Raw genomic sequence first — 21,145 nt, forward strand, 5'->3', positions numbered from 1 at the left:
AGAGAGCACACAAAAAAATGTTAATTTTCAATGTGAAAAAAGGAGAAAAATGTTAACAATTAAACAGGCTTGGTAGTTGATGTTGAGAAAGAGCTTATTAAAACTCAGATGATTGAGTTGCATTATATCCATTACACTGAACAATGTGAATGTTTCAATAGAACTTTCCTGTTTTCATAGCTGTTTTCAGAAACATTCAGCTGTGGAGAACATTTCTTAATTTACCACTACCTAGAGGTAAGTAAACATTCAAGGATGAAGACCCAGAAAATACTGTGAAAAAAAAAGATTTTTTTTTTGTGATTCTGAAATTCCAGAAAGTCAAAAAAACCCCAAACCCAAAGAACGCCACAAAAAGCAAGCATTACATTTCCAACAGCAACAACAACTTAATAGATCATTTCACGACCACAACACAAATAAGCTAAGTTTGAAACATGTCACTGTCTGCAACAGTTTACAAGTAGTATATTTAACCTGGAGGGCAAAACAGAGCATAAACACATATGAGAGAGAGAGAGGTTGACACTACTAAAAGATAATCTCTAAACAGAAGCAATAAAATGCTTTCTCTCTGATATCACAAAATCTGAAAAGTTTGCTCAAACTCTGAAGTTGTTAGTAGGTCGATTTGTAAGAAATGTCTTAGGGCTTTAGCTGCATCAGATTTCTAGCTCCACATTAGTAGTAAAATAATCTCTCCTTTTTAAAGGATAGTTTCTCAATGAATCTGGACAATAGTGTCTGAAGTTCTCTCTCAAACATCAGTAAGATATTAAAGGCTAGGTCTATACTGAATTCTGAGAACAAGAAAAAAACCTCTGCAACTGCAAATACAAATAATTGATCAACAACATAATTTAACAGAAATCACTATCTGCACTTAAATAACTACTTTTTCTGTGTTTAAACTATTGGTGTCAATTAGAATTTAGCAGGAGTTCCCTCTGCTAAACAACCGCAATTGTGATGATAGAAACTTACCACATTTATAGCAGAAACATTAATTTCAAAATATAATAGGGAGCCATGGGCGGGGGGGGGGGGGAATCCTGCCTTTACTGATGTTTAAAACATTTTAAGTGCAGACTTAGAAAATTTTAAAAGCTATATTAATATAAACAGTAAATCCACATCATTGGAAAAATGATAGCTGAGACCCCACCAATAGCAGCAAGGCTCCATGGAACATAATCTCCTTGTTCTAGTTCAGCGTTTAACTCCACTGACCGTGTAAGTAGTTTTCAGAACACAAACCACAATCTATGTTTACCTATGAACCTCAAAAACCCCATGAAGTATGAAATTTAAAAAGTACTACAATCAAACTGCATTAACTCTTTCTGAACTTCAACACTATAGTCTTTTATGACACCTAGAAAGAACACTGAAATGTGAAGCTACATTTTCACTTGTTTGTTCTGAAATATTTCTCTTTACAGAAGGAAAACGAAACTAAACATCTGTGCCACCTGTTCCGTGACTCTCTATGATTCACACAGAAGATTAACTTCAAAATGGATAACATACTTCATAACAAAATGAACCTTGCTCTCTCTGCGCACAATACTCTAGCTAAATGCGTTTTTCCCCACAACATCGGAGCTTGCTCAAGACCTGAACCAAACCAAACCAAAAAGTCTGCACAGAGAAAACACAAACCTTCAAAATAAAGATTAGAAGAACATACCCAGTTCACACCATTCAAACAAACATACACCTAATGGTGTATTCATGATCAAAGAAAATAATCTTACAACGAAAAAACCCAGGCATTCTCTACTTTGCTAAGGCCCATCTCCTGTGGATAAGAAAGATACAGCTGTACTCTTGAACCCATAAGGCTTGGAAACTAGGCCATTCTTCTGCTTAAGGCACTGAACGAAAGAATTCTTGTCAGATACTTTCTCCCACACCCCCTCTGCCCAAATCAAAACCATGTGTTCTTATTGTGCAAAAGCAAATCCAGAAGGAAGAAAAAGAAAAAAAAGAAAAAGAGAGAAAGAAATTAAACATAGTTTAATTATTACACCGACCTGACCACTCCATTCCATCCTCTCATCTCTTGCCCTGTTCAATTTTTTTCCCCTTTAAAATGCAGCTGTCCAGTAGCCTCCCCTATCAGAAAGTCATCTTTAACCACACCTACTTTAGCTGGCATCCCAGCCATCGCCCTTCCCTCGCTAGCTTGCAAATGGGTGTGCGTGTGTCAAAATTATAATTATTTGTATGATAATTAAGCAAATCACATGATCATCGGTCACTGTACTATCCTTCCTTAAAACTCCCTTTGCCATGACATCTCTTAATCACTCTCATACGGCACTGGCTAGGTAAGACCAACCACAATTCCCACATTCCTCCTCAGCCCTGGCCAGTGTTACCAGCCAGCACTCCTGCCTCGTTTGGTCTTTCTTCCGCTGTAAACATGCAAGATCTCTGCAACGGAATTAACAGACTTTTATGTGTCTGAAAAGTACAAAGCAAAATAATTCCTTAAAACTTAGCTAATGGGTGACATCACAACACAAATAAAGAGTAATACCTTCACAAATAATAGTAATACCTTCAAAAGATTAAACTACACTCACTGTAGGGAAAAAAAAAATAGTATTCTTACGCCAGACTAAGAGGTCCTTATGTCACAAAAAGCTAACTACAACATTCTCATTTTTATTAATTTTACTAAAGTTGTATGTAGCTGACTGTTGAATCTCTAGTCTTTCCTTATACAGAGAATGTATTACCAGCTTATTTCTTTTCTTTTCCCTTAATTCAGAAAAAAACATTCCCCGACTTAATGACATGATACAACACAGTATGAAAAACATAAAAGCCTCTCTTTCGTCAATTAATACCAACTCAATGAAAACAGAAGAGCTACTCTAGCTCAAAGCTTTTGATTTGTGTCCCTCTCCTTCTCCAGCCTCAGAAGAAATGGGAAGCTCAGTTTACCTAAACTCACCCCAACTGCAAGTGTTTGAATGCACTGAAACAATACCTACCGCAGCCTACTTACAATGTATCAAGAGGAAGCTGTAAATAGCTACATGTACAAAATCAAAACACAGAAAAATTATTATTTTTAATATTACTCTCACCCCTCACTTGAAAAAAATAAATCCAGTAACAAGCATGAAAATAATCTTTACCATACTGCCTCCACCCATTAATTTCCCCAAGTTTCCTAATAAACCATTCAACAGGAATAAATGATTGACAATCATACTCTATTTCATTTCCCCAAACATAAATTTCATGAAAGAGAAATAACATTTTCAATGAAAAATATTTACGGATGTATGCTAGAAAAGTTAAATATAGCACTGGGAGATGTAAAGAATAGTAAAAAGGAAAAGAAAAAGAAGGGTGTGAATTTCTGTAACGCAGACCTATCAGTTATACACATACTGTTTCACAACTGCTGTTTCCCTCCACCTGTTGTTTGTCCATTGTCGGCAAAAAGTCCCTGTACCTTTCATCCAGCTTTCTGATAAGACTTATCAAGTAATCTGTTGCATGATCTTACCCCTCCTAGACTATTTTCAAAGGGTCCTGTGGGATAAAAGGTACAAAGAATAATGGAAATAAGCATGTTTTTCACCCATCCCACCAGGAACTCCTGTAATTCCTCAAGGAACGTATATTCTTATAATAGGTGATATATGCAATTATTGTAATTTTTTTTTCAAAAAATCAGAACATATGCTTGCATACTCACTGAGAAAAGCACACACTGACATTTTTTTTATTTTCTATTATAAAGAGCACTGAAAGCAGCTGCCAAGAGACGGGGAGGGGGGGTGGTAGGCTAGTTTGCCATGATTTCATGCAACGACCTCACGCCACGTGCAAAGCACAGCTGGACGCGTACGTAGGTTTGTACTCAGAACCATCAATCAGCTCTCTCCGGGATACAGAGCTACAGTCTGTCCCTTGAGAGTCACACAATGGAGCAACATTGCTGAGATGGCCACGCGTATGAGATGGAAGAAAAGAGCGATCTCCTGAAGATCACCATTAGCTGTAGAACTTGGGAGAGCTTTGCTAATATACATACTCAGGAACTGCAAATATGCACTATGAAGATAGATTTACTTACCAGGCCAAAACCACTCATACTTACTCTGCTCTCCTCACTCCTTCCAATAACTTCTCCCTTTATTTCCAAGTTCTTACCACCCCAGTTACCCAGAGCTTACTAGCTACACTCTGCGCATCAAGACCCATCAGCATAAACACTTGCCAGTCCATTAGCGTTTATTAGCAGGAGGAAGCATATTAAAAGTAAATTAAGAGTCTCACCTCACCCTGACAGAGTCCATTTTAAATCAACAAACGCTACAACGGACCACCTCCTCCACCCACATTTTGCCACTTTAGCAGAAGGTCTGATGTAAGGAAGACCTCAGGTAGCAAAGAGGGGCTTCCCGAGGCTCCCTGACAGGCAGAACCAACAACCTCCAGATCTCTGCTCCAAAACCCAGCAGATGCCATACTAATAGCAGCACTACAATTACTTTGTGCAGATTTGGGAACTTACTACTGCACAGCTCTTTACTGTTCATCTGACCGGAGGATTATATTCATTAGTATTCGGTTACAGACTAATACCAAGATTTTCAGAAGCAAATGTACAATTTAGAGTATTTTGATATCCTGTACAAACCTGTTTTTTTAGATACCCAACACACTCTCTGAAATAATAAAAATAAAAGAATCCTTACTTATTTCTAGGTATCAAAATAGAGCATTCAAAAGTAGCATAACATTTGCTAAATGAACTACTAACACTGTAGCTGAAGTTTTCATTCTACAGAAGTTAGTGATGTTTGAGAATATTTCCTTTTGCCTTATGTAAATGTACTTTGCGAGTCTTATGTACTATATTACTGGATATGTGCATAAATATTTCCCTTCCTGTCTTCTATCTCTCATCTACATTCCTATACATGCTTGAATGGACACTCAGGAGTAACATGTATCGCTCAAACCTGGCCTTTGTCATTTAATTACATCTAAACTTTCTTTTTCATCTCAAGGACTTGTTTTCATTCTGACAGTAATACAGGACTCATCAGTCCACGAAGAGTAAGGACAGACCAAATGCATCTACTTGCTTTAACTTGTGCCCAGGCTGATACTGCTGTCAATTAAACTTCCACTGAGTGACTGATACTAAAAGCTCATTACAATGAAGACACCAAGGTAGGGTTTCACTTCTTTAACTATATTATCTCACTTGTTACCTTTGTCTTCCAAATTCTCTTCTCATATCCACTTTTCATATAATTCAGTAACCTATTCATCAGGCACTGCTGCTTTGGCTCGTACAGTAACAAACATTATGAGCTCCTACTGTTGACCTCTTCAGATTGATGCAATGCAAGCATACATCTTCTTCAACCTATTTCAACCCACCAGGTTTCTTACTGATCAGTTTCCACCCAAGTGGAAGCTGAGTGTGACTGCACGCGCCAAATCTCGTATGACTTTTTTCCCCTCCCGTGCATTTTGCCAGTTTCCCAAAGGCAACTAACGATACCTAGCACACATTCCAAACATACCTCTTAATACTGGTCCCCTCACCTAAAACAAAAATTTCACACCTCCTATACTACCCTCTCTTTAAATAAAAACCACTGACAGATAGGACCAGATACGGGCCAGGATCTTAAGATTTCTCAGGTACACCAAGACTGGTTATTTTCTGCGGGAAGACCACCACAACGGAGAACACCGCCATGCTCCTACTCCGTCAAGTCCGGGTGGAGCAGAGGAAGAGCAGAAAGATGTTTAAACAGCACAAAGGAAGAAACAAACAATCAACTCGGGAGGCACCAAGGGCACACGACGACAGCCCCGCTCAGTCGCAACACAAAGCAAAACCAGAGGAAAACAGCAACGCCGGGGACCACCTTCGAGGTGCAAACAAAGAGCCAAGTACGGCTGACTCCCAGGCGGCGAGCCGGGGTCGAGTGCCAGGCAGCTAGAGAGCCCAGGGGTGGGTGCTCCGACCCCGGCACCGGGGTGCCAGCGCGGGGGCTGGGGGGCCCGGCCCGCAGCCCGCGGGGGCCGGAGGCCTCTCCCCGCGGGGGCCCGACGCCAAGCGCCCGTGCGCGCCCGCAGCCGCCGGCTCCAGCCAAGTACATATAAGGGCAGCCCGGCCCGGCCCGCCCAGCAACGCGGGGAAGGGGCTGCCCGGCCGCCGACCCCGCGGGAGGCCCGGGCCGCGGGCGGGCTGGGGCGACGTGGAGCCCAGCGCGCCGGACCCGCCCCGGCAGCGCCGCACGGAGGAGCCTGAGGCGCGGGCAGGCGGCGGGGACGGCCCGGCGCTGGGGACGGCCGCGGCCCGCCCACCCCTCGGGTACCTGGCCCGGGCGGCAGGGCAGGCCGGGCCGCCGCCAGGTGCCGGGGAGAGGCGGCCGCGGGGGGGGCGGGGGACGGGGCGCGGCGGAGGGAGGCCCGGCGCGGCACTCACGTTCTCCGTGTCCCGCTCGTTGACGGTGGGCAGCGGCGTCCGAGTGGACATCTTGTGGGCCGCGGCGGCGCCGCGCCCGGCGCGCTGAGGGGAAGGCCGCCCGCTCTGTTTAGGCCGCGGCGGAGGCCGCCGGCCGCCCCCGCCGGCAGCCGGGCGCACACGGCGGGACGCGGGCCTCCTGCCGCGCTGCCGGCCCCGCTAGGCGCCCGGCGCCATGGCCTCGCCCGCCCGGCCGCCCCTCCGCCCGCCTCGCCGCCGCCGGGCTCCGCGCAGCTCGGCCGCCGGCTCCTCCTCCCTCCTGCCCGCTCAGGTGAGCGGCCGGCAGCGCAGGGGGGGCCGCGGCGCCTCCTCGCAGCATCCGGCGGCACCGACTCCTCCTCCTGCCGCCGCTGCCCCGCGCTCCCTTCCCCGTCTTTCCCCTCCTCCCCCTCCTCCTCCCCCTCCCCGCCCAGCCGCGCCGGGCCCGGCCCCGCCGGCCAGGCTCCGCCGCCCCGCGCCGCAGGAAGCGCCGGGCGGTGCGGGCGGGCGCGGCAAACGCGGGCGGGCGGGCTCCGCCGGTGCCGCCGTCCCTCCTGCCGCGGCACCCGTGACGGGTGGCACCGCGCCGGGCCCGGCGAGGGCGGGAGCCGGCCGGGAGGGCGCGCTGGGCCCGGGCCCGCGGTGAAGCGGGCTGGGGCAGGTGTGCGGCTTCGTGAGGGGGGCGGGCGGCCCGGTGCCCCTGCCTCAGGGCCCGCCGGCGAGGCCGGCCGCATCCCTCAGGCTGCCGAGATGGCGGGCCCGGGCGGAGGCCGGCGGGGCTCGGGCGGTCAGTCAGTCAGTCAGTCGCCCGGGGAGCCCCCAGCATGAGGGGACGCGGGACGGGGCCCGTGTGGGGGCCTGCTCCATCTTGGCGAGTGGGTTACCACAGGGACTCGGCCTTGGAAGGGGCGGTGGGGCAGCCCAGCCTGTCTCTGTCACAGTGCGGAGGCCGCTGGCCTCAGACCTGGTGGACAGTGGTGAAACCCAGGGTACACGGAGCCCAGCGTACATGGCATGGCTTATCTGCAGGCCCGCACCAGCCTCCCTCACCCGCTCAAAGCTGGGAGCGGATCAACAAGACTATGAGACATGTCCATCTGCTCGTGCCTGACCGGCACACAGTCCTCGAACACTTAAACCGATGACCTCATGTGCTTAAAATTAGAACCATACACATGTCTTTGAGAAGTTACTAGTGTTTATATGGCAGCAGTGTTTGCTATAAAACCACTCGAACCCTTCAATAATCTGTAAAAAAACCAAAACAAACCTAACAAAAAAACCCTCCCCTGCACCAAAACCAGAAGACAAGCAATGTGCCTGGATTTCCACTGCGATACCTTGACAGATTTTTGTAGCTGGGGCTGTGAACATCTTCAGAAATGCTGTGAATGCAGTCCTTGTTCTGAAAGACCTTCCTTACGAAAAACACTTTGGAAGGCACTTGATGGGTTGTATGTCTCGTCTCCAGGAAGCCTTTATGTGCTTGTGAAAGGGCATGCACTCTTATTTCTTTTATTTATAGGTTATGTATATATCTCCATATGTGTGCTTATATCTGTAGGTGAACACACTAAATAGAGTATATTTAGTTCTGGCTGTGTTAGCGCTGGCGTGATACAAGAGGTGTCCCCAGCTCCTCAGCACTGGTCAGCTGATGGTGGAGTTTTCCAGATGTTTGGGAAAGCAGCTCTTTCCCTGTAGCTGATGCAGAGAACATCCCTGCATTGTATGAGCAGTGTGACTGGAATCGCTCTTTGCACATTCAGCACCACGTTGCTCTGAGCATGCATGATTTGCCTGTCTGGAAAGGTAGAGGTTCCCAGCTAGTCCTCAGCTCAAAGCCTCCCAAATCCTTGCAAGGGCCTCTGTGAGCTCCTAGTTCTCTTCTCACACAGCTGGCACTACCGACTGCGAGGGAATGTCAGGGTTCTTCATTCTTCTGGGAACAAAATAATCCAAGAATTGGTTTACTCAGGGTAAACAGCCATGGTCTAGCTAGCATGCCAAAACAAGTTTGTTGACAAACTGGATATTAACCCAGTTTGGTTGCTTAGCTCATCAAAGTGCATTCACTTTTATCCCAAATAAGAACAAGGCTGTGTCTGGGGCTCTGCGTGGGGCCTGACTCTGCAACCCTTACTTGGTCAAAACTCCCACTGATGCAAGCCCGTCGTGGTAAGGATTTGTGTACGTGCTAGTGGTTGGAGGAGAAAGGAGTATAAACTCATATGTCTTCTAAACGTGTTTCATGGCACCAATGACTAAGAGAAAGCTTAGAAACACTTCCTGCCCTAGAATTTGAATATGTTTTGGTCAGTAATGCGTAGGAAAATGCTGGCTCATCAGAAATTAAAAACATAATAAAGTAATAATTCTTGTTATCTGAAGATCTGCTTTGCAGTTGTTTTGGTCATGGTTGTTACTGTTATCATCTTTCAGACTAATAAGGTCACTCATTCATTTAATAGCTCAGTTTAATTTTGTTTGGTTATTACTACAGGCCTCTTGTCTCCCCTGACTAAGAAAATGCAGGGATGATGACTGAGGAGCTGCATGGCAGAAAGAGTGGCCACAGAGATTGTCCCATCATCCCCCAGCCGCTCTCCAAAGAGACAAAACAGGAGATAGGCAATGGGCTGAGCACAAAAATGGCCTGCAAGAAGGATGCTCCAAACCCTCTGAGACCTACACTAAAATATACAGAAAGTTATTGCTGCTTCAAGTGTCACAAAGTCCTGCTTGGTGCCCAGCGTGAGTCACAGAGCACAAAGCAGGGCTCGGATGGTGGCGGCAGTGCAGCCCCCGCAGCTGCAGAAGGGTGCAAACAGCAGGCAGCAAGGGGAAGGCTGTCATTTTGGGAAGGCAGGAGCCAGCAGGAGTGTTTTGTTTGGGATCCACGTTTTGAGGGGCTGGAGGAAACCTTGACTCCTCACATCAGAAATGAAAAGGACCGACTGCTGTCAGTAGAAAGCCCTGGGTAGTGGTTGTGATCTTTTACCCTGATCTCTGAGAAACCTGCACAGGCCTGTGCTCATGCCTGGGTGAATACCCAGTTGCTTTGTTTTTTCAGGCAAAGGGAAAGGATGCAGAGCACAAGACTTAAGCTCTTACACCATTATTATTCTGAAATGTGCTCATTCTCTGCATTTTTGCCAGAAATGACATGTTTATTTATGATTAAACAACTTTGTTTAGTGAGGAAACTAAGGTGTCAGTCAGCTTTGTAGGCATTTGTCCCTCCCGAGGGGAGCTCCAGCAGTGAGTCAGCTGCAGCTCCCCAGCACACAGGCAGAACGGACTCGTTGCTTTGTGCCTTGTGGAAGACAAGCCCATATGCCTCCTTCTCCACGAAGCCAGCTGGCTGGTGCTTAGGCCACTTTTCTTCTTGGTTGCAAGGATGTGCTGGGTGGGAGCAGTGCAGCCAGGCAAGCGCAGAAACCCCGAGCCCTCAGGCTCAGCACAAGGCTGGTTTCCCAGCTCCAGCGCTCCCTCCGGACCCACCTCAGATGATCTGTAGTTCATTTAGTGACTGGCTCAGACTTCAGCACTGGGAGGGTGGATGTTCCACCATCTTAAGAGTAACTGAATCCCGTCCACAACTGTAGCAGTGATTTCAGACACTGACTTGAACGAAATCTTTTCCCACAATTTTAAAATTTAAATCTCAACGGCAAAAAGGTGAGAGGCTCAGAAATAATGCAGGAACAGGTGACCATGAGATGGGAATAAAACAGAGCAAAATCTTGGTCTCTATTGCCTTTCATTGCACCAGGACATGTGTTGCGGAAAATGAAATTAAAGACCTGGCAAATATTTGAGAGTAATATACCTCCAGCTGCATGCACATAATAAGACTGCAATAGCATTAAGGACTCCCGAGGTCATTACAAACTACAGATACAGGGCTCCTTGGATTATTTACTTTCATGAGGGACACTGGACAAAATGATATGTACTCTGAATGTATGTAGACTTTGTAAATATATTATTAGTTATAGTCAAGATTCTGATACTGCCGTAAGTATCGTTAGAAAGTAAAATCTTGGTGAAAAGTTAAATAACATATTATTTGGGGGAAATAATTTAAGCCTCCAAACAAATGAGGTTGTTGGTTTTTTTCCATTTTAATAGGGACATGCCTCTTACGAATACTCTTGTCATGTATATTCAAAAAAAAGTTTAAATATGTTTAACAGGCCAGAACTTGTCTCAAGGTCAATTGTACTGAAATTTATCCCTAAATGTAGTTAAGTTTAGGTCTTCACATTTCCTGGGTAGCTGCAGATTTTTATAGTTTTGATGCCATTGTGAGAAACTTCCATAAGAGTGTCCATGTAAGAACTTCATATGAAAACAGTAAATAAAAGCAGCATTTGTCACTGATCAGCCTGGATCTCTGGGAGGAGTATAACAGAATCATACAGAGCTTTACTGCGCACCTCCAAGGCCTCTGAAACGGTATCAGCAAATTTATTTCACAGAAGGAAGACTAGCTCTAAAAATCATAGGTTGCCAATGGTCTGAAGAAGCTAGTAATGACATTTGCTTCGTCCCTGAGTGTGCCTCTGATTATTAGGCATTATATATTGGTCCTACATTGCTAAAGATCTCTGTACTGGCTCTTAATAATCATTGCTAAAAATAATTAGTTTCGATTGTTTCCTTCAGCTTTGATATCTCATCTTTCTTTTGACGCCCCCAGTCTCTACAGCCACAGCCAACTTCTTCCCACATCTGAAGAGTTTCAAAAAGGAAACTAGCAAGCCACCGTAGTGCTGAGGTAGAACCACAATGAAACCTGGGGCAATGGCATCTGCATGAATTTCAGCCCTTGTTTTCATCTGCTGCAGTCTTTTTTTGACTCTTGTGGCGTTCAGTAGTGGTTTCAAACTTGCTTTTTAAAAATCTCATTTTCTTTTTTTCCCTTTTTGTAGCTTGAGTTTAGATTAAGTATATTGCTAGAGGAGGTAAGGCTTGGGTAATTTTCATGCATCAGCACTGACAGTACCTTTTTTGATACTTTATTGGAAATACCAACGCTCTTAGAAAAGACTACGTATCAGAGGGTAATAGCAACAAAAACATAGTGTAACATGTTGAAAATACCTGTAACCTACTGCAGTATCTTGGTATCCTTTTTACCTGAAAATATTTGTTATGAAGGCATGTTAAAGAGTAAAGTGACTATTTAAATACTTACAGGTACTTACAGGATTCCTATCACAGCTGTATCTGAGATATCACATAAGATGTAACACACCACTGCATTAGAACTGTGAACCTGGGAAGCTTCTCTAGCTGTTGCTCAGCTGTAGACCAGTGGTGCAGAGGGACTAAATATCCTGTCCAGGAACAGAGAGGAAGCCAGGGACAAAGGAGACAGCAGACTCTCTATAAGTAGTCCTTCGGGACCCTCTGGGTACAGATTTAAAACCAGCTTTAGATAACCCCAGGAGAAGGGGCAGGATGGCAGAAAGCCTGCAACAAGATGCCTGGTGTTCTGCCATTGATCTTCAGAGGGCCATCAGAGACCAGGAGTGGGGGAAGAGTTGGGAAAGGCAATTAACCTAAGTGGTCACAGATGTTCTCACTCTGCATCTGCCCTCTGCAGACTTCAGTGGTGTGGTTTCTGTGGAAACAGAAACTGTGCTAAATGGAGCTGCTATCCCTGGCAGGATCTAATTTTTCCAAAGATGTATTCTACAGTAGCGCAACAAGAGCTTGTTGATGCAGAAAGGTGCAAAGCTATGCTGCAGCAGCGTTGCATGTTCTGATGCAAACCAGAACAGCTTTTGATCCAGGAATAATGTCAGGGTCTGATATGAGGTAACCCAATAAATGATTCTGTGACAGGGAAGTCTCTAACTGTTGCAAAGACCCTACATAATTGTCAGTGAGTGCAGGGTCAGTCCCAACAGTCTTTCCTCCCCCCCATTTGAAAGTGACTAAGGAACGAAAGATTTCATGTAAACTCCTGACTGCAACATTTAAGCATATATGTGTGTCTGTGTGAATGAATATTTTTTTACTTACTTCTATTTCATATTTTTATAATATCTTGTTTGGTTCAGATACCTTGTTAAGTGGACTAGGTTGCATTTTACTGAGTCATTCTACCACTTTAGAGGCTTAAAATAGCTTGGGATGTTGGGTACTTTTTTTTTTTATCTCCCCCCCGAATGCCCCCCCCCCAAAAAAAAACAACAACCCAACAACAAACAAACAAACAAACAAGCAGTCTCCCTGTTTTGTTTTCTGCTGATTGCACTGAGCTGGCAGAATAACCTTAAAGATAATTGACAAAATGACAGGATAGAAGAAAATGTTGGAAGGGAAGAACTGACACAGGCATTCCTGGACTTTTTAACAGTTAAACCACAATGGCCTGTTCAAGTGAACACATTGCTCCCACAAGAGAAAGTAAATTTTATCCCTTCCAGAATTTGTATGTGGAACAAAATGTCGAAGAAACACTTACTGCCAAGAGTTGTACTGACCGTGTTTTGAAGCAGACTGAAGGCTAAGCTGAAATCTGTCCTGCCGCCTTGGAGGTTGTCAGAAGCAAAGAGAGGCCATCTCAGCCAGAGCTGGCCATAACCTTGGCTGCACAATAACCATCAACGTTTACTTAAAAAAGGATGGATTCTAGAGATCTCCTTTAAAGAGTCCTAAGAGGGTGTGAAATGACCAAGGGAGAATGATCGGCAGGAGGGTTTGCTTTGCGTGGACTCAGTGACTGCACAGGAACAACACCCCAAAGTCAGGCGCGGGGAGAGGGGAGAGGAGAGAGGGGAGAGGACTTTACTCTGGGTTACCTGGTCACCCCCGAGATGTGACAACTGAGCGTACGGGGCTGTAGCCTGCCACCATCATCTTGCAAAACCACATCATCTTGCTTTCCCAGCCTGTGAAGGGAAGGTGCCTGGGAAGAGACAGGAGAATGTTGCAAACAAGAAAAGAAGCACGTTGTCACATTTTACTTTTTAAGTTAGCCAGAGAAATAAGAAACAATGTCAACCCAATTTTCAGAATGAGCTAAAAATAAACCGAAGGGTTTATTTTTGGATGTACCAAGTTATCCAGTAGCAGCTCAGCTTTACAGCATGTAGGAATAGGATCCAGATTCTGATTTTGGTTATATTGCTGGAAGTTTTCCATTGGCTTCAAAGATAATTAGTAGTTTCACCAAAGTAATTTGATCAGAATTTGGCCATAGATCTATTGTTCCTTGATGTGATGCACTTCCACGTAAGTTTTAGTGGAAAAATAATTACTAAAAAAAAAAAAATAGAAGCAACATACTTCACAGTTTTTTGAGGTTTAAATGATTTTAAGTGTGTTCAGAATGAACAGTGCTATATGTATGCTAAACATTATTATGCATTATATAAATGCATAATATCAGGCACGCTATTTTCGTCTTTGCCCACAGCACAATAATGACGTTTCTGCAGTAGGATGAAATGCAACACTATATTTAATAAAGGTTATGGATTACGTTTGTATTTCATGTTGTTAGGTGATATGCTGCTTCTGATTATCTAGATCACTGTTCAAATCTGGCAGGGGTTCACCATGTCCTCCTCTCTGACACCTGGCATGCTTCTGCTGCTAAAGGGAAAGTTGTTCCCCTCTGTAACTCATCAACACCACTGAAAATGCTCTGTGATGGTGCCAGCATTTACAGGGGTGAAAAAAATACCAGTCTTTATTCTGGGATAACCTATTCAAAACTCAACTAAGCAGTGTTGGTAATAGTGACGTAAAATGAATTAAGAACATATAGCTAAAATGCTGTCAAGTCCAGCACTCCAGCACCTTTTAGGGGCACTAAAAAGCTAACTAAAATATCTGAGAAGAAGTTTAGTAAGCTAATGGATTACTTAATATAATAGTTCCTTTTTTTAACAGAGATCTGGGATGGTTGCAATGAAGTATGGGACAGAAGATCTCATTGGAGTACCAAAACATTTCCCAGTATGGTTTGCAAGTCCATCTTTGAGAACACTGAAGTTTATTTCAGTTGCAAAACTGAAATACATATGTAGAAATTTTTCAGGTTAGATTTGTGTCTCAAGCTTAACTTTTGGCACTGCTCCTGTATTGCCAGTATCTGCCCCACAGAAGTACATTGAAAATCCACCTGATCAAATCTTAAGGCCTTCTGGTCAGTTTTTATTGAGCTCTTACTAGAAACAGCGTGCAGTAGTTCAAATCCTGATGGATAAAATGCAGCTGAGCACTCACCCTTCCCTCTGATTTCCATAGCAGTTGTTGCTGAGTAAGAACTGGATGCGTCTCCTGCTCCTGCGTCAGGACTGCTGACATGAACAAGTGGGAGGAGGATCAAGCTCCAGCAAGGACAGGCTTCAGAAGCTGGTCCATTCTTCTTTCACACGGATGGGAGTGTCACAGCGCACTTTCCTGCCTAATCAGTCTCAACCCAGCCTTGCACAACTCAGCCTGTTTTAAGCTTTTAACCAGGGTGTAGGAGTTCAGAAAAAAAACCACCTCCCTTCCCCCAAGAAAAATGTAATTGCAAGGATTTGTTTTGATGTAGCATGTACAGTAAACTTGAATCGCTGTAAGTGAACCACACATTTGTGCGACTATTTTTTCTTTCCCTAATTTTCATTCCTAGTTAGCTATTCATTTTATTTACCTCCTTGACTGGATCTGACTCCCAGTAAGGCTCGCAGTGGAGCTGCCAAAGCCATGATCCCCAGGGCTGTAAGAGAGATCCTCTCTGTTGACTCCGCTGGGGCTATCCCAGTATATACCAGCAGACAGTCTGGTCCCCATCATCATTAATGCAGACAGCCTTCCATATGACTCATTTTATGGGCCAAAGCAAATGTTAATGCACAGTAGTAATATCAAAATAGCACACGGGGATAGGTTCCACTCTCCTTGTAATTGTGTTACTTATTCTCTATAACACTTATTTGTTTTAATACTCAGAGAGATCAGGAGCCTGGCGCATTTAAGGCGTCCTACAAACAAAAGCCTCAATGTTACATGACCTGCACAAGAAACCAGGCTTATATGCAACTTCAGTGTCAAGATCATGGTCCTTACAAGTTCTCTAGACCTCTGGTGAAGCCAACACAGAGGCTTCAAATTTATTCTTCTGTTAACAAGGTCAGAATATGGATCTTGGTTATCATTATTGCCAGTACATAGCATGCCAAGATGTGGAGGACAAATGGAAAAGCAGTCTAAAATTCAAATTATGCAATAAATGGGCATAGCAAATAGCAAAGCAAGAATGGAATACCAAGGGACAAAGCCAAGAAAATGATTGTTCAGTTTAGGGAAGATGGTGCAACAAAACTGACTAATATTTAACAATTACGTACTCACTGTAGAGTCATTTGTTGTGACCAGCAATAAGAAAATGAACGTCTAAAGAAATATACGGATTTTCCCCCTTAATATAGCTTCAAAACAATACCATCAATGAATATGGGAATTCCTTGACAAGATGAAAAGGAATATAATCCTACCTCCGGTACTTATACAGACTCTTTTACCATGGCACCTGAACATCTTTCTCATAATAGTCCTCATATTCCATGCAATTGGGAAGATTTAGAGCTGGCCCAGAGCAGCAGGCATCCCTGGGAGGGGGTAGGCTGCCAGGGGTGGCACAGCCGGGATGGGTTGTCCTAGCCTGAGTGACTGATCCCTACCTCCTACTAGCACAGCTGCTGGAACCATCACCCAGCAGCAGCTCTCCAGGGCTTCCCCATCCCATCCCACCCCATCCCATCCCATCCCACCCCACCCCACCCCACCCCATCCCATCCCATCCCATCCCATCCCATCCCATCCCATCCCATCCCATCCCATCCCATCTTTCTCTTCATGTTTACTTCTTGTTTCCCTGCAGCAGGACTACGCTGTGATCTCAGCCTCCTTCCGCTCTATTCCCAGAGCACAGAAGATCTGGAGAGAAGGCTGTGAGTGCTGCTTCTCTGGGGAAAGGGAGAGCTGTTGCTTTTTGGAGAGAGAAAGTAAACTCTTACTCTTCCTGTCCCCATCTGCATTTCACTGATCTTACCAGCCCTCCTCACTTCAGACATGCTCAGTGCAACTACACAATTCTTTTTTACCCAGCTATCTCGGGATTCTTGGGAAATCTTATGCCCTTCATGCTAATGGGAACAGAAGCATGAAAGAATAAATGAGGCTATCCAGAAAGTCTACAGTAGAGAGACCCAAAAAATGAATCTTCTCACATGCAGGCTGTTACCTTAGCTACCGAGACTCTTTTTGCAGAGCTGTACTTTCTATATGTTAATCCAGGCTTCTCTTTTTCTCATATTTTTGGGTCTTGAGTTCATTAAGAATGTTTTCTTGCTTCCTCCGACAATGTTGATCAACAGAAATTCATTTGCAAGTGTATCTAGGTAGTGAGAAACTTCTGCAAATATTTGTGCAAATGTTCTTCCAGTTCACTAACTGCATGCTTTGACCATCTTGAAACCTTCCTGTGGGTTGGAAAGACATACAGACAGGGGTTAGAAATGGTGCCATCTGACAAATCAGGCCAAACTATAGGCAGCTGGTATTCTAAGCAGTTGCCCTAATGCATAATTCATGAGCGAGCCGTTGGCTGCAATATGTTTTAGCCATTTATCAAATAATAACAAGCACCAAAGGCTAGATCCTGTGAATGGATTAATGGGGCTGATTCCTGCACCTTGGTATGAGGAATGTGTCTTGAGGCCCGTGTTTATGGAGCTACAAATTTGTTCTTTGATCTCTTACCAATAATAAGACTAAAGGAATGCAATTTTTGTCGTTAATATTTTGCTTAATGTTAGTCCAGGGAAAGGTTGTTAGTATTCTATAGCTATCTCATCAGTCGCAAGGGACATGTCATATACATTAAAGGATACAAATAAATAATTAGCATAAAAACTTCCTAATCCTAAAGTCAAATATTAACATCCTTCCTTATTTTTTTTCTTTTCTTCCTTTTTTTTTTTTTTGGCTTATGGTGAATTCTTAAAGAACCTAAGGCTGAAAGGCTGAGAGTGGTAGAATTTTGGCCAGAGATTACAAAAATAATGAGATAGCCATATGCCTGCCTGTCTGTGCCAGATTTCAGGCATATAAATCCACAGTAAACTCAAAAGTTAAATATGCAGGGAAGTGCTTTATGATGTGACATAGTCCTGGAGTTTGCTCTGAACAAAAGAAAGTTCAATACCTAGTACCTATAAAACAAGAATTTTTGGAGGATAAAACATATTCTTCTCTGGATTAAAGCTGCTCCTTTCTAAAAGTCTGTAAAAAAACCTAATTGCCATTTATAGAAACAATTTGGTTTATATAATCCTTTCAAATATGCCTATTTAATTATTTTTGAAATTGAATATTGTTAGATGTTTCTGAAACTGAGTTATGAACCTGTACATAAAACCTTGTAGCAAAAGCTCTGTTTTCACCTTGCAGCATTAGCATTTAGAGCATTTTAAAAGGTACAATAGTGCCGCACGTTCGAAGCAATTCCAAATTCCAATTAAAGAGTAACATCATGTTAAACAGTTATAAAGTTAAATATATGTACATAATTTATTAGGTATAGCATAAAATTTTTTTCAAATGTCTACACACATCTGAAAATGGTACTTATAACTCTATATTCATACCTGTATGCATAACTGCACACCTGTAGATAGACTAGGTAGAGGCGTATAGATAGTTCAGATACATTCCCAAGTCATCTTCAGTTTTGTAATGTGATCTGAAATGTAATTTCAGATACTAACACAGTGGGAAAGAACGTGATCTTTCATAACAATGAAGCAATTGTTTATTTTCTCCTTCCCATTTTGTTGCAGATATTAGACATTTTGGGTTACTTATTACCATGAGATAATTCATGCCAGTCTGCTGAAGGCACAAGCAAGGCAAAGTGTTTCCTAATTCCCAGAAGGCGTGTGTTATCTTGTGGTGTCACACATTGCAGTGTGACATTTCTTCTTGATACCGGTAAATGGACCGTACTGTATCCAGGATATAGCTTTTTGCTTCCGTTAAAATCTCACTTGTAGTTCCCTGCTTGCAAAATACTTCATCAAGCTGGATAGTACAGAACAAAAAAACCACGGAGTGCATGTAGCACTGCGATTTTAATAAAATCCAGAGAAAGACTAAACAGAAACGTATGACTGCTGAAAAGCTAAGGGGCTGGCATTTAGGTGAAAGTTGCTGTCTTTACTCTTGGGGGGGGGGGAAAGCATATTGATAATCTTGTGCTACTGATGGGCAACAGTGTGTGGATAGCTGTGTTAAAATAAATTGTGAACATAATGGAAACGTATTATTGCTAACTCTTTTCAGGATGTTGCTGTCGGAGCCTGACTATAACAAGGTTTCCTAATTTCAGTCAGAAAATCAGGTGAAGAGCCTTGTGCAAGTCTTCTCCTCCCTGGCTGCCTGTATTCAGTGCTCTCAGTCAGGAACACATCCAGGATGCATCCCAGTTTTCAGACGGCCTCTAGTACTGTCGGCTCTGCAGTCAGTCACTTAGAAAGATGGGCAAATCTGTGTGGTGGGCAGCCATGTTGCATCACCTCAACCACCCTCTGGGCCCAGAATAAGATCTGACTTATTTTTCCACACATTGGTTTACTCTGAGGTGGAGATTCTCCGTGCTGCTAATGTCTGCTCAAGGGAGATGTAAAATCTCCCTTCTACGAGATGCAGGAGCAGAAAATAGAGGAAGACAAGCCCCAGAATCCATCACTAATTTCTGATTGCAGCATATTTTTCTCAGTTCCCCATAGCAGAGTCTCATTTCACTACTTTCAGCTCTTCATTTGAGTTTAAAGTCCACTGAGATCAATATACAATGAAAGTGGACATGAGAGTACAGATCAATGATGGAACATAGAGAGTGAAACAAGGATGGAAGCATGGAGAGTGAAAATGATGGAACAGACAGTCAAAAGGGTCTGCTAATTATGGCACTTGGGGACTTCTTTCAGAAACTAAGGTTCTTCCAGATTCCCTCTAGAAAGGAATCTGCAGCCACTGGCCACCTACACTTTGTGTCAATAATTTATTGTATACTGCCGATGAGGCAATACAGCCCTTTCTTTATGTACAATTAGCTGTTACACTTGCAAATAAATTCATGCATATCGTATTATAAATGTGATCTTTAAACCCCAAATTCTTCTGTGTTTCAGAATCATCAACAGAGGAACCTCTTTCTTCTGTTAAATGGGGACATTCTCCACAGGGAAATCACATATACCATAGGAATGATCATGACCCCGGTTATCTTCTAAATACGGTCACAAATCATCTTTTCCTTTTTGTTGGTAAAAATCCCCCATATTACTTTGGAACATTAACAGGCAAAGATTTAGCAATAGCTTTTGGTGCTTCAAATGCTTTCCTTCAAGAAAAAGGAGGAAAAGACATTTGGACTGGAGGGAACTGGGGAGGCATGCTGACTTGAACACAGTTAGCTGCAGTAGCATGACCAACATGAAAAACAGATTTTTTGCTTGTGGTTTTCTTTTTCCCCAAAGTTGTCTGTGGGACTAGCTCCCCTACAGATGTATTTCTTAAGATGACAGCCTCTGCTTTGCGTCTGTTACATACAGACCTGAACATGGGCTCTGAAGTTTGAAATTGGATTTCCAGTCAGTCAGAGTTCAAGGAACACTTGGCATTTTGGCTCGGTTTCATAGCTAATTACATGGGGCAAAATCCCAGCTGTCTTGAAGTCAATGGCACAAATCCCTCTGGTTTCAGTGGGGCAAGAATGTCACGCCTTGCAGTTTAGAGGACAATTACAAAACCAAAAGAACTATGATTCTGACCATACTGTGTTTATATCATCTTTATGAATGCCCATGCTCATCATGTCATCAGTCTACTGGATCTATCCATTTCCCTTACTATATATTTGTAAAGGTTTCCCTGCCTGCCTCTTTCTGGAGTTCCTGTGATCTGTTCAAGGGGTGTGATCTTCAAACGCAAGAGACAGAAAGACCACTAGGAAGTCCATGAACTTGGATAAAATGCTGATAGCGTTCTGGAATTTAAATTCCAAATCCCAATGGAGTCACAAGGCAGATTCCATTTATTTTAATTGTCATTACATCAGTTCTTTTTAGTGCTTAAGGAGTACTGGACACCATCAGATAAGATGTGCCAAAAGTGTTCGTCAGAACAATTTGGCAATAAACTTCTGTGTAGCTATAATCTTTATTTTTTTTTTTTTATCAGCACATCTTCCTCAAATATTCCTGGCTATATATGGTATGAACTTTTTGCCTTTATTCAGCAATCTCCTTTTCAATTTCTCTTTTTTCTTAAGGCAGCCTGTACTAGGACAACATGAAAAAATTCTGGAGTGTGATCCAGTCCCTTGCATTCATATCTGATAAACAGATGGTTCTGTGAACTTCAGGCAGCGGAGGAATATCGTCACATTTATGGTTTTAGTGATAATGCAGACAGTTACTCCAAAACATCATATGTTACACCAATATTTTGCACCAACTGAGTAATGCGGAGCATTCTGCTAAGGCTCCTCAGTGTGCTTTTTCACAGCTGGGATGCTGTCAGCCCAAAGACAATGCCTGCAGCAAGGAGCCCCGCGCTCCCACAGAC

The 21,145-nt window shown here is 43.6% G+C and overlaps 1 protein-coding gene across 6 annotated transcripts in view; it reads right to left on the reverse strand.

Annotated features, from left to right (window-relative positions):
- The window catches only part of MARK1 (microtubule affinity regulating kinase 1), a 62,354-nt gene extending 55,458 nt beyond the window's left edge, over window positions 1–6,896 (reverse strand). For 4 of the 6 annotated variants that reach the window (XM_056357342.1, XM_056357340.1, XM_056357339.1 and 1 more), the window contains exon 1: window positions 6,482–6,895. In XM_056357342.1, coding sequence (XP_056213317.1) covers window positions 6,482–6,532 — 51 coding nt within the window. In that variant the 5' untranslated portion in view covers window positions 6,533–6,895. Of the gene's footprint in view, window positions 1–6,481 lie in introns of all 6 variants that reach the window. The other 2 variants (XM_056357341.1, XM_056357337.1) reach the window with 1 other exon arrangement.
- Between the last annotated feature and the right edge of the window lie 14,249 nt (window positions 6,897–21,145).

This window comes from Falco biarmicus, chromosome 12 (assembly GCF_023638135.1).
Source record: "Falco biarmicus isolate bFalBia1 chromosome 12, bFalBia1.pri, whole genome shotgun sequence".
Lineage (NCBI taxonomy): Eukaryota > Metazoa > Chordata > Aves > Falconiformes > Falconidae > Falco > Falco biarmicus.